The sequence below is a fragment of the Coregonus clupeaformis genome, chromosome 34, assembly GCF_020615455.1.
Source record: "Coregonus clupeaformis isolate EN_2021a chromosome 34, ASM2061545v1, whole genome shotgun sequence".
NCBI lineage: Eukaryota > Metazoa > Chordata > Actinopteri > Salmoniformes > Salmonidae > Coregonus > Coregonus clupeaformis.
Genome location: NC_059225.1, coordinates 28,433,101 through 28,448,000, shown reverse-complemented (window position 1 = coordinate 28,448,000; position 14,900 = coordinate 28,433,101). Strand labels below are relative to the sequence as shown.

The following is a 14,900-nucleotide window of genomic DNA, read 5'->3' as shown; positions in this document are numbered from 1 at the left end:
TGGGACAAAGATATTTTCGGTCTGTGTACATGTGGTTAATTCCTTTTCTGTGTTAAAACAGAGCAATGAAAAAATTTAAAATGGCTTGTTTTGTTATCTCGCATATAAACCAAAAAACTACTTAATATTTCGATTTTCACATGTGGGTGGGGTTAAATGTGGAATGCCTGTCACTGGCCAAATGCACAGCCAACACTTCCTATCCCTTCAAAATATGAGTTTACCAGTGGAAGCTGCTGAGGGGAGGACGGCTCATAATAATGGCTGGAACGGAGCAAATAGAATGGCATCATACACATGGAAACCACGTGTTTGATATATTTGATACCATTCCACAATTCCGCTCCAGCCATTACCATGAGCCCATCCTCCCCAATTAAGGTGCCACCAACCTCCTGTGGAGTTCACCTATCTAACTTCTATTGATCTATGATCTATTAATTCATAGCTATTAATTCATCTATTGAAGCTAGAATCCTTAGTTGGACTTACAAAATAATGAAGAATATAACTTATACCTCATGAGCTTAGTTAGTTCAACTGTCATACCCCATCAGAACCTTGCTTTACTCCAATGTTTGTAAAATATGTCAATGTAAACAACAACACTGTACAGACTCAAAACATGGTTAAAACTATCATTTTGATATCATGGATGGTCAGTCCTTGCATCCATAGCTCTGCCTATGAATGTGAGAGTGGTTACATTTCTCCAGGCCCATCTCTCAGCTTTTTACCAAAACAGAGGTGGGGTGGAACTTTGTTATTGTTTCAACTACGGATTCTCACTTTAATGCCAAGATAAGGGGATATTTCTCAATTTCTGCTTTAGATTTAGGGTTTGTTTTGTAAGCTAGCCACAAGAACGATAGTGTATGTTAATGAACTGCTGTTACTGTAAATGGTTAGCTGCTAAGTGAAATATCCTAGATACCTAGCTAACCATTGGTAATCTTATTCAATGATGGCATACAGCAAAAACAACAGTATCTATGGCTAGACTAGAGATATGCCCCTAGCTATATTCTTTCACTGTTTACAGCAGGTCTCCAGCTATTCACAATGATACTCTGAGGTGGAACCAGAACTGCTCTGCTTCACTATCAGTCTGATAGGGTGCCGTGGCTGTGTCCAGAAATGGAATTAAATATCCAACCAATTCCTCAAGTGATAAACAGTGTTAATTTTGGCAGCCATTTTAGATTACATTTGAGTCATAGTCCCATTTTAGTCATTTCATCCTTCGTAGTTTTAGTTATTATCAGTTGACTAAAAACTCTGGATAATTTTAGTCTAGTTTTAGTCAAAGTCATTTTAGTCACATTTTACTCTGTGCATTTTTTTACCCCATGAAATAATGTATATTTACCTCTAACTTCCATCATGTGCACATTAAGATAGCCTTGTCCAACTAGGCCTACTATCCCCTCATATAGCTGCCACATTGCTATTGTGGCAGATTGTAACCAATACCATTGCCAGCCATGATTTACCACATAGACTACAGAGCCTTGGCTACAGGTTAAACAATGTAGGCCTACAGCTCTGATTTTCTCCCCATCATAACCTTGTGATGGAGGTAAATAACAGTGATTCCCTTAATAATTGGATAATCTGAGCTTTCCAACAATACCAGAATGATTTTGTAAAAAAAACATTATGATTGGTAGATCAGCTTTAATATTGCAGATAGATTGTGGCTTCCATCAATGTAATTGTCTGCATCATTTTTGAAAGTTTCTTCAAGTGCAGTTTCTTCAAGTGCAGTCGTAAAAACCATCAAGCGCAATGATGAAACTGGCTCTCCTGAGGACTGCCACAGGAAAGGAAGACCCAGAGTTACCTCTGCTGCAGAGGATAAGTTCATTAGTGTTAACTGCACCTCAGATTGCAGCCCAAATAAATGCTTCACAGGACTGCAATCAACATCAACTGTTCACAGGGCTGCAATCAACATCCACTGTTCAGAGGAGACTGTGTGAATCAGGCCTTCATGGTCGAATTGCTGCAAAGAAACCACTACTAAAGGACACCAATAAGAAGAAGAGACATGATTGGGCCAAGAAACACGAGCAATGGACATTAGACCGGTGAAAATCTGTCCTTTGGTCTGATGAGTCCAAATGTTCGATTTTTGGTTTCAACTGCCGTGTCTTTGTGAGACGCAGAGTAGGTGAACGGATGATCTCCGCATGTGTGGTTCCCACCGTGAAGCATGGAGGAGGAGATGTGATGGTGTGGGGGTGCTTTGCTGGTGACACTGTCAGTTATTTATTTAGAATTCAAGGCACATTTAACCAGCATGGCTACCACAATGACCCAAAACAGACCTCCAGGCTGTGTAAGGGCTATTTGACCATGGAGAGTGATGGAGTGTTGCATCAGATGACCTGGCCTCCACAATCACCCGACCTCAACCCAATTGAGATGGTTTGGGATGAGTTGGCCCACAGAGTGAAGGAAAAGCAGCCAACAAGTGCTCAGCACATGTGGGAACTCCTTCAACACTGTTGGAAAAGCATTCCCCATGAAGCCGGTTGAGAGAATGTGAAGAGTGTGCAAAGCTGTCATCAAGGCAAGGGGTGGTTACTTTGAAGAATCTCAATATATTTTGATTTGTTGAACACTTTTTTGGTTACTACATGATTCCATATGTGCTATTTCATAGTTTTGATGTCTTCACTATTATTCTACAATGTAGAAAATAGTAAAAATAAAGAAAAACCCTTGAATGAGTAGGTGTGTCCAAACGTTTGACTGGGTCTGTATTTGTTGTTCCAAATACATAATGATGTATTGTACAGTCAATCTCTCCAATCTTCGTCCAATCATATTTCAGAGGTAACCCGTTTCAGTCTCATTTAGGAGATACGTTAGATGAAAATGAGATTTTAAAATTAACAGCTGGTCAGGCTGCTATCATACAGGTACTCTAGTAAGTGACAACGTTGATTCTAGGTTGGCTCCTGCTTGCAAAATGTGAATGTTTAGGATAACACCTACAAGGAGTTATTTTGTGTTACTACATGATTCCATATGTGTTATTTTGTAGTTTTGATGTCTTCACTATTATTCTACAATGTAGAAAATTGTCAAAATAAAGAAAAACCCTTGAATGAGTAGGGGTGTCCAAACTTTTGACTGGTAATGTATATTTTTTTAAATAAATGTTCCTTTATTAATTCCCACTAACCCTACCATCCCTCCCCTAATTGGAGTAAACTAATGGACAACAACTATTAGGCATCTACTTCCAATGTATGCATACTATATACATTTTATGGACACAGTATAGTTTACAATAGTTATCTTGTTGTTTTTAGTCCCATCATTCAGCTCCACTCAACCCCTCCCATCTATCTCTGAAAACCATCCAGTTTTTATTGATATTTGCCATATATTTTTCAACTGTGCTGTAATGTTTCACAAAGTTCTGAACCGTTCTGTTCTCATAGATTCTACAGATTGTAAATTGAAGATAACATTTTTGCTAAGAGTATTATTATATTATTATTCGATTGACTAAGACTTTTTAAATCACCCAGCAGTGCTATTTGCAGAGTTAGCTCCAGGTAAATGTTGCATTTCTTCAGCCATTCCTGACAAAAAAACAAGCTACATATGGACAGTACCAAAACAAATGCAGCAAAATTTTCTGAGCTGTGATGGTTGTATCCCCCATACAGTAACTTCGGAAAGTATTCAGAACCCTTGACTTTTTCCACATTTTGTTACGTTACAGCCTTATTCTAAAATTGATTTTATTTATTTATGCAAATGTATTATAATTAAAAACAGAAATACCTTATTTACATAAGTATTCAGCCCCTTTGCTATGAGACTCAAAATTGAGCTCAGGTGCATCCTATTTCCATTGATCATCCTTGAGATGTTTCTACAACTTGATTGGAGTACACCTGTGGTAAATTCAATTGATTGGACATGATTTAGAAAGGCACACAACTGTCTATATAAGGTCCCACAGTTGACAGTGCATGTCAAAGCAAAAACACAGCCATGAGGTCGAAGGAATTGTCCGTAGAACTCTGAGACAGGATTATGTCGAGGCAGAGATCTGGGGAAGGGTACCAAAAAATGTCTGCAGCATTGAAGGTCCCCAAGAACACAGTGGCCTCCATCATTCTTAAATGGAAGATGTTCGGAACCACCAAGACTCCTAGAGCTGGCCGCCCAGCCAAACTGAGCAATCGGGGGAGAAGGGCCTTGGTCAGGGAGGTGACCAAGAACCTGATGGTCACTCTGACAGAGCTCTAGAGTTCCTTTGTGGAGATGGAAGAAACTTCCAGAAGGACAACCATTTCTGCAGCACTCCACCAATCAGGCCTTTATGGTAGAGTGGCCAGATGGAAGCCATTCCTCAGTAAAAGGTACATGACAGCCCGCTTGGAGTTTGCCAAAAGGCACCTAAAGACTCTCAGACCATGATAAACAAGATTATCTGGTCTGATGAAACCAAGATTGAACTCTTTGGCCTGAATGACAATCGTCACCCTACGGCGAAGCATGGTGGTGGCAGCATCATGCTGTGTGGATGTTTTTCAGCAGCAGGGAATGGGAGACTAGGCAGGATCGAGGCAAAGATGAACGGAGCAAAGTCCAGAGAGATCCTTGATGAAAACCTGCTCCAGAGCGCTCAGGACCTCAGACTGGGGCGAAGGTTCACCTTCCAACAGGACAACGACCCTAAGCACACATCCACGACAACACAGGAGTCACTTCGGGACAAGTCTCTGAATGTCCTTGAGTGGCCCAGCCAGAGCCCGGACATGAACCAGATCAAACATCTCTGGTGAGACCTGAAAATAGCTGTGCAGCGATGCTCCCCATCCAACCTGACAGAGCTTGAGAGGATCTGCAGAAAAGAATGGGAGAAACTCCCCAAATGCAGGTGTGCCAAGCTTGTAGAGTCATACCCAAGAGGACTCAATGCTGTAATCGCTGCCAAAGGTGCTTCAACAAAGTTCTGGGCAAAGGGTCTGAATACTTATGTAAATGTGATATATATATATTTTTTTTTCTTCTATTCATTAGCAAAAAAATCTACAAATCTGTTTTTGCTTTGTCATTATGGGGTATTGTGTGTAGATTAATGAGGGGAAAAAACAATTTAATCTATTTTAGAATAAGGCTGTAACGTAACTGTAAGGTTCTGTATTTATTTTCTTAGTCAACCTTGTGTTCTTGAACATAGCCCTGTTTCTTTGTGTTCTTGAACGTAGCCCTGTCATTCATTTTTGTTCATTGATTTCACCTGTGTTAGTTACTCACCTGGTCTCATCAGCTCCTTATTTAGTTCAGCTCATTCTGTTTGTGCCTTGTGAGGTATTGTTTGTTTTGACTCTACTAAGCCTTTTTCTAGCTCGTTTGGGAGAACCAGTTATAGCCTTCAGTCCTAGTTTTTGATTCTCCTGCCTGTTTGCCTACCTGTGTATGACCATTGCCTACCTGTGACCACGATTCCTGCCTTTTGCGAAGGCAAAATAAACACCTGCTGCGCTCTGCGCCGTGAATCTACACCTTTTTCTCACTGAGTATTGATTACAGTAACAAAATGTGGAAAAGGTCAAGGCGTCTGAATACTTTCCGAAGGCACATTATATGTAACATTCTATTGGTTGCAAGAATTTTGTATAATAATTAAAATTGAAAAACTCGGAGTATTAAATTCAGCGTTGTTTTGTGTATCAGTTCATAAACCATGTGCCATGGAATCGGTACATCGAAACTCTCTTCCCAACTATTTTGCAATCTATATGGCACAGCTGTCAATTTTTTCGTCCTTAAATGAAACTGGTATACTTTTGTATTTGTGACAATTTTCTTTAGCCAATTTTGGTCTTTAAATCAGGGCCGACAGACAATTTCCTTACTTTCTCCCCCTTCCACTTGCCTCTTCCATTTTTGCAATTAGTTGGTTGTAATTTTGAGTAGAGCAGACATTTCCATATATTTTTGTTAGCTGCATGTGTGACATAACTCCACCAGTCCTATTTATGATATAATTTACAAAGATTATACTTTAATTTTTTATACATATTGTTTTTTTTATCAATTTGTATATTTGAGTTTAACCATAATATTTGTTGTAATATTTGTGTTGTCCTTTCTGGTGGATTAAACTGAAATAGCAACCAACTTTCTATGGCTTGTTTTAAAAAATTTGATATTTTGGAGATTATTTCATTTTCAAATAACCGAACGTGAGTGGTTGTAATCTGAATAAAGGGAAAAAGACCATTCTTGAACATGGGGTGAAACATTCTTACTAATTTGCTAGAGAACCAGTTTGGATTTAAGAATAACATTTGAATGACTGATGCCTTTAGTTAGAGGTCTAAATCTTTAATATCTAATCATTTCTGCCTTCCCCCCAAACATTTTTGCTCATCAATTTTTTTTTAAACAAGTCGCTAGGTGTAGGCAAGGCCATAAGCAAATAGGTAAACTGGGATATGTCTGAAGAGTTAATCAGGGTGATTTTTCCACAAATAGACAGGTATTTTCCTTTCCACGGTAGCAAGATCTTTTCTATTTTTGCTAACTTTCTATAAAAATGTATTGCAATGAGATCATTTCTTTCTTTAGGGATATGAATACCGAGTATGTCCACTTCACTGTCAGACCATTTTATTGTTAAACTACACGGTAATGTAAAAGTTGTATTTTTTAGTGATCCAATAATTAATATAGTACACTTATCCTAAAATACTAGAATGATTACTGTATTCCTAATATTAAGCAAATAGCATTAGTATTTCCGATGGGACAAAGCAACTGCACTCGCATTTGCGGACCGTGATAGTAGCAACACAGATGAATTAACTGTGTACATGGCAAAATAAAGCTTCTGATTTGATCAAATCAAATTTAATTTTTTGCCATTTATGAATGTGTTATTCAATGTGTTTCAATGCGCCGAATACAACAGGTGTAGACCTTAAAGTGAAATGCTTATTTACAAGCCCTTAACCAACAAAACAGTTATAAGAAGAAAAAAAGTTTTGAGTTAAAAATAGATAAGTAAAAAATAATTAAAGAGCAGCAGTAAATAAAATAACAGTAGGGAGGCTATTTACAGGGTGTACCAGTACAGAGTCAATGTGCGGGGGCACCGGTTAGTCGAGGGTAATTGAGGTAGTATGTACATGTGGGTAGAGTTAAAGTGACTATGCATAAATAATAAACAGAGTAGCAGCAGCGTAAAAGATGGGGTGGGGTGGGGGGGACAATGCAAATAGTCCAGGTAGCGATGATTAGCTGTTCAGGAGTCTTATGGCTTAGGGGTAGAAGCTGTTTAGAAGCCTCTTGGACCTAGGCTCCGGTACTGCTTGCTGTGCGTTAGCAGAGAGAACAGTCTATGACTAGGGTGGCTGGAGTCTTTGACAATTTTGAGGTACTTCCTCTGACACCGCCTGGTATAGAGGTCCTGGATGGCAGGAAGCTTGGCCCCAGTGATGATTGTGTCCTCCTCCCAGAGTGAAAAGAACCTTGGCGTGACCCTGGACAACACCCTGTCGTTCTCCGCTAACATCAAAGCGGTGACCCGATCCTGTAGGTTCATGCTCTACAACATTCGCAGAGTACGACCCTACCTTACACAGGAAGCGGCACAGGTCCTAATCCAGGCACTTGTCATCTCCCGTCTGGATTACTGCAACTCGCTGTTGGCTGGGCTCCCTGCCTGTGCCATTAAACCCCTACAACTCATCGAGAACGTTGCAGCCCGTCTGGTGTTCAACCTTCCCAAGTTCTCTCATGTCACCCCGCTCCTCCGCACACTCCATGGTCTTGTAGCATCTGCTACAAGACCATGGTGCTTGCGTGCGGAGCTGTGAGGGGAACTTTCATTCTCCCCAGCACAAGGTGCACCTGTGTAATGATAATCATGTTTAATCAGCTTCTTGATATGCCACACCTGTCAGGTGGATGGATTATCTTGGCAAAGGAGAAATGCTCATTAACAGGGATGTAAACTAATTTTGTGCAAAACATTTAAGAGAAATATGCTTTTTTTTGCGTACAGAAAATTTCTGGGATCTTTTATTTCAGCTCATGAACATGGGACCAACACTTTACATGTTGCGTTTATATTTTGGTTCAGTATAGCATTGGGCAGCACTATTGAAGAATTTCACAATTTTGAAGTAGTCAACTGGGTTGGACTTCCTATTGGTTAAGGATGGATCACATAATTCCATCCAGGTCATCAGGAAGGTTCAGCCAATGAATTATATAAGCAAACATTCCATAACTGTGTAATGAATACTCAGGGAGAAAAAGGTTTAGATTCACACGCAGAGCGCAGCAGGTGTTTATTTCGCCTTCGCAGAAGGCAGGAATCGTGGTCACAGGCAGGCAATGGTCATACACAGGTAGGCAAACAGGCAGGAGAAAAACTAGGACTGAAGGCTGTAACTGGTTTCACAAACAAGCTATAAAAAGGCTTAGTAGAGTCAAAACAAACAATACCTCACAAGGCACAAACAGAATGAGCTGAACTAAATAAGGAGCTGATGAGACCAGGTGAGGAACTAACACAGGTGAAATCAATGAACAAAAATGAAAGACAGGGCTACGTTGAAGAACACAAAGAAACAGGGCTACGTTCAAGAACACAAGGTTGACTAAGAAAAAAATAAATAAAGAACCTTTCAAACTGCAGGTGGCAGTAAATCATCAACCTTGGCTTTATACCGGTTCAAACAACACACACCAGCTGGCAGTAGGTCTATGCATCCTTTCCGTTTGTTTACCAACTCATAGAAGTAGAAGAAGAAGAAAATGGACTACTTCAAAATGGAGATGTCCTCAATGGCGCTGCCCATGCTCTTACAGACGCCATGATGGGACAGATATAATGTTGTGCCCTCTACCTAGCTCTATGGTATGACCCTTGTAACCACTTTTAAGGTTTGTGAGGTGAAAAGGGGGGGGGGGGAGTGTTTCATGGGTCTTCAACAGCTGCATGTACTGTCTCTTGCGGTTATTTTCATTCTTCAAACTCACAAAAGAATAAACCATTTTATTCATGTTTGATTCACACACTATTCAGACTGAAGTGCTCTACCATAGTTGCAACGTCTTGCTTACTTGCTAAAGCAAAATAATTGTTTTGTTGTTGTTTGTTGAGTTAAATTGTCTTTCTTTTTCTCATATATTTGTTCCATGCTGTCACTTTCTGAGGAAGTAAATCCTTTAACAGGATATACACTTACAGTTTCTGCTAACACTTAAAGAATCACTATTAAGTGAAAACACTGCCAAGATCATTGCTGCATAGATGTGCTCCCAGGGGTAATGCCTTAGCTATAGCTCAGTGAGAAAACATTGTCTTCAATGATGGGGGCTTCAAGGTTCCATTCCCTGTTGGATACAGGATACAGTTAACATGCATCAATATCAAAGGGTGATAAACAGCCGGCTCTTAATAATGTAATAATAACGTAATACATACAGTGCACATTTACACCCACCCACCCACACTGGAGTTGTTCTCGGGGGGCTACTTGGGTATCTGTTTTTCACATCAATGCCTCTAATATTTAGCAGTGGACTGATGCAGTTAGCTAGTACGTGTATGGCGGAAGACTCATTGCGGCCATGCATAGCTCGAAATAGTTCAGTGAGTGCAGACTGGAGGCCCCCATTGTTAGCTCCACAGTTCTAAGTAGAGAAAGCCTTGCTCAGAAGCTGTTGTGAATAACCAGGGGAAGGAGGGGGGATTTGGCCCCACAATCAGAGCATTGAGGCCTGTCTGTTGTGATACATGAACAAAGCACTTGGCGTTGGCAATGGCTGGTTCCCTTTCTTTGTCCCCTAAATACAACTGCTAGGGAATCAAGTCTAAACACAATGGAGGGAGAATTGATTAGCAAACTATTGACAATAAAATTTTCTGTATTTACCATTATCATAGTCATACAATGGAATGCCTGGAGCTATATCTACTACGCATTTACACCAGTGTCGTTTTTATTTTCTATTGACCTTTTTTTATCCAGGAAGAGTCCCTTGAGGTTTGTAACTTATTTTATGAGGCAGACCAAGATGTAAATAGGAACATGTTATATTGTAAAGGGTACAATATCACAATAGTTGAAGGTTAAATAAAGATGGATATGGGAAAGTTAATCAAGACAGTTTCATGTTTTGGCTTTGTTTTTGTCTTCCATTCCCTTTGAACTAGGCTAGAGCAGAAGCTTAGAAAATCAGCCTTCCCAATGTGCTAATCAAATATACAGCAACCATATCATACCCACAACCAACATGAATTGAGAAAAGTACATACGGATTTGAATATACACAACATATCACAGTACAAAACGCCACTGGATGAAAACTTAACACATTTGTTTCAAAGCCTTTAAAAATGTTTTATTCCCACCACAGCTTCCGTGACCTCTGGACATAAAACAAATATATCACATTTCAAAACAGTACACTTCAAAACACATTCTGTCCACAATCTCCTTACTCATTGAGCTCTTCTTCCTCATCGTCAAATGTCTCTTCCCCGTCATTGGCCGTGGCCTCCTGGTACTGCTGGTACTCAGACACTAGGTCGTTCATGTTACTCTCTGCCTCCGTGAGCTCCATCTCGTCCATGCCCTCCCCTGTGAACCAGTGCAGGAAGGCCTTGCGGCGGAACATGGCCGCAAACTGCTCCGAGATGCGCTTGAACAGCTCCTGGATGGCTGTACTGTTGCCGATGAACGTGGAGGCCATCTTGAGGCCGCGGGGTGCGATGTCACACACGGCCACCTTGACGTTACTGGGGATCCACTCCACAAAGTAGCTACTGTTCTTGTTCGGGATGGCCAGCATCTGCTCGTCCACCTCCTTCATGGACATGGGCCCACGGAATACAGTGGCCACGGTGAGGTAGCGGCCATGGCGCGGGTCACACGCCGCCATCATGTTGCGGGCGTCTAACATCTGCTGGGTGAGTTCCGGCACCGTCAGGGCGCGGTACTGCTGGCTCCCCCTGGTGGTTAGCGGTGCAAAGCCAGGCATGAACAAGTGCAGGCGGGGAATGTGTGTGCTCCCTGGCTTGGAGGGAAGCAAAAGTCATTCCGCTACCTAAGAATAGTAAAGCCCCCTTTACTGGCACAAATAGCTGACCAATTAGCCTCTTTGTTGCCTCTCTGATTAATGCCCTCCTTGCCTGGTCCGTGAGTTTTGGTGGGTGGCCCTCTCTTGGCAGGTTTGTTGTGGTGCCAAATTCTTTCAATTTTTTTATAATGGATTTAATGGTGCTCCGTGGGATGTTCAAAGTTTCTGATATTTTTTTATAACCCAACCCTGATCTGTACTTCTCCACAACCTTGTCCTTGACCTGCTTGGAGAGCTCCTTGGTCTTCATGGTGCCGCTTGCTTGGTGGTGCCCCTTGCTTAGTGGTGTTGCAGACTCTGGGGCCTTTCAGAACAGGTATATATATACTGAGATCATGTGAAAGATCATGTGACACTTAGATTGCAAAAAGGTGGACTTTATTTAACTAATTATGTGACTTCTGAAGGTAATTGGTTGCACCAGATCTTATTTAGGGGCTTCATAGCAAAGGGGGTGAATACATATGCACGCACCACTTTTCCATTATATATTTTTTAGACTTTTCATTTCACTTCACCAATTTGGACTATTTCGTGTATGTCCATTACATGAAATCCAAATAAAAATCCATTCAAATTAAAGGTTGTAATGCAACAAAATAGGAAAAACGCCAAGGGGGATGAATACTTTTGCAAGGCACTGTATTGGAAAAAATTGTGGTTGACCAGATACAATGCTATTTTACAGTAAACAAATTGACAACAAACTTTCAGCATGCTTATAGAGAAGGACATTTAACAAGCACAGCACTTACACAAATGACTGATGATTGACTGAGAGAAATTGATGATAAAAGATTGTGGGGCTGTTTTGTTAGACTTCAGTGTGGCTTTTGACATTATCGATCGTAGTCTGCTGCTGGAAAAACGTATGTGTTATGGCTTTCCTCCCCCTGCTATATTGTGGATACAGAGTTACATATCTAACAGAACACAGAGGGTGTTCTTTAATGGAAGCCTCTCCAACATAATCCAGGTAGAATCAGGAATTCCCCAGGGCAGCTGTCTAGGCCCATATTTTTTTTCAATCTTTACTAATGACATGCCACTGGCTTTGAGTAAAGCCAGTGTGTCTATGTATGTGGATGACTCAACACTATACACATCAGCTACCACAGCGACTGAAATGACTGCAACACTTAACAAAGACTTGCAGTTAGTTTCAGAGTGGTTAGCAAGGAATAAGTTAGTCCTAAATATTTCTAAAACTAAAAGCATTGTATTTGGGACAAATCAGTCACTAAACCCTAAACCTCAACTAAAACGTGTAATAAATAATGTGGAAATTGAGCAAGTTGAGGTGACTAAACTGCTTGGAGTAACCCTGGATTGTAAACTGTCATGGTCAAAACATATTGATACAACAGTAGCTAAGATGGGGAGAAGTATGTCCATAATAAAGCGCTGCTCTACCTTCTTAACAGCACTATCAACAAGGCAGGACCTACAGGCCCTAGTTTTGTCACACCTGGACAGTTCAGTCGTGTGGTCAGGTGTCACAAAAAAGGACTTAGGAAAATTGCAGTTGGCTCAGAACAGGGCAGCACGGCTGGCCCTTGGATGTACACAGAGAGCTAATATTAATATGTCCATTTCTCCTGGCTCAAAGTGGAGGAGAGATTGACTTCATCACTATTTGTATTTATGAGAGGTATTGACATGTTGAATGCACCGAGCTGTCTGTTTGAACTACTGGCGCACAGCTCGGACACCCATGCATACCCCACAAGACATGCCACCAGAGGTCTCTTCACAGTCCCCAAGTCCAGAACAGACTATGGGAGAAGCACAGTACTATATAGGGCCATGACTACACGGAACTCTATTCTAAGTAGTAAAATTAGATTTAAAAAACAGATAAAAAAACACCTTATGGAAGAGCGGGGACTGTGAAGCAACACAAACATAGGCAGAGACACATGCATACACACACACGATAACATACGCACTATACACACACGTACACATGGATTTTGTTGTGCTGTAATAAGCATGCAATGTAATGTAAGGCTTCCTAGCATCAGGAATCAAAACTTTTGCCCCTACATCCCTATCTAGGTTTCGTACCACCAGAAAACAAAACCTTGGAATTTCTTGGTCGTCACTATCTGGGCACGGTTACCCGTTAGCGATGAAATTTAGGCTTATGACTGTTTTAACAATGTATCTTTCCTACAACAGCCAACAATGTAACACGTGTTTCCCAAATATGCGTTTCCCAAACCACAACGCAGAGAGAACAGTCGCTAAATGCGTCGTTGGAACATGTGTAGATATAGGATCGAAAGGCAGCGCTGCTCTCGGATCAGCTTTCTCAATTAAAATCTTAGTTTAACATGTTCATTATTTCACAATACTGACGATGGAATCGTTTTTAACATAAGGCAAACATTTTACATAATGCAAATTTGTCTGTGAAGTTCTATCAAAAATATTGCAATCCTGGCAGAAGGTGTTATGGTGTTAGGAATAAAACATTTGAATGCAGAAACAGGTGTAACTCTGCCTGATTCAGACATCTAAGAGGCTTATACACTTTCTGAGTTGTTATTCTTTTCATGAGTTGTCCAGTAAAAAGATTTCAAGGAAGGCATATGCAGCCTGAGTTATTATATAGCTACACGTGGTCCCAAACAATGGAGCTAAACATTTCTTCTAACTGTGAAATAAATATACAGTATTTAAGATTATTGTTGCGGTTTGAAAGGCTCTTTATTAGGTTGAATATGAGACATTGATGAGTGACTGTTGCAGAATATTGGATTGAAAAATACATTATATTGCAATTCTTATTACAATTACTACTTCTGTGATTTAATCAAAAACAGTGCCCAAAAAAACTAACAAAAAAAATAACTATTGTAAGGCGCTATCTTTTTGGTCTGGTGGTATATTGATTCTCACTTGCCCCACTATGAGCCTGATTCACACTTAAATGGAACCTTTTTCATGCAGCATTAGCGCACAGTTCAAGCAAAAGCACTATGGCAGCGGTAGGCACCCTGTTCCTGGAGTGCCGTAGGTACTTTTAAGATCTGTCTTAAATATTTTAAATCTGCTAAATCATTATACATCCTTCTGATGGATTTTCCTCCTCCTCCTGTCTCCATCAGTCCGCTCCCTCCTCTCTTCCTCTCCCTCCTGTCTCTTCTCCTCTTCATCTATTCCTCTCTTCCTCCTGTCTCCACTCCCTCCTCCTCTTCCTCCATCTGTCTCCTCATGTCCTCCCTCTCCAGTCTGCTTTTCAATTCTATCTGAGCCTTCTGGTACATTTCATTGGTGTAATGCCATCCTCCATTCCACTCCACCATCTCATCTATCTTATGCAGCAGCTCTGTGACCTGAGTGTGATTATGCCTCTGTCTATTGTTGAAGACATGATATTTGCCCTGATAACTGTTGATGAGTATCTGAAGCTTCCTGTTCTCTTTTATAAAATCCTCCACTGGTCTTCTCCAAAGCTGATCTGCACCAATAAATAATATCATAGTGTATTCTGAGGCCTCCTCTCCAAAGTTCTTCTGAATCCAATTTACACCATCCCTCCTGTGTTTACCATCCCAGCCTGATCACAAGCAGGACCAGGTGGGGACCAGGGACTGAATGCACCTTAATATTTCCCTTCTCATTTCCTCTCCACTCAGTGAAAAAAAGTCCTGGAGTTTCAATCACATCAATATTTCTCCTGTCCACTTCTCCACTCATTTCCTCACTGGGTCTTGTCACAGATGTCACAGACGGCCTGTTCACCCTGCTTCCATCCAGAA

At 40.8% G+C, this 14,900-nt stretch overlaps 1 protein-coding gene across 1 annotated transcript; it reads right to left on the bottom strand.

Moving 5' to 3' along the window:
- Window positions 1–10,491: 10,491 nt before the first annotated feature.
- LOC121549548 (tubulin beta chain-like) lies at window positions 10,492–11,383 on the bottom strand. Its single transcript, XM_041861347.1, has 2 exons — window positions 11,345–11,383; window positions 10,492–11,070 (listed from the first exon to the last, which is right to left on the bottom strand). The coding sequence occupies exons 1-2, from the start codon at window positions 11,381–11,383 to the stop codon at window positions 10,492–10,494; spliced, it is 618 nt and encodes a 205-aa protein (XP_041717281.1).
- Between the last annotated feature and the right edge of the window lie 3,517 nt (window positions 11,384–14,900).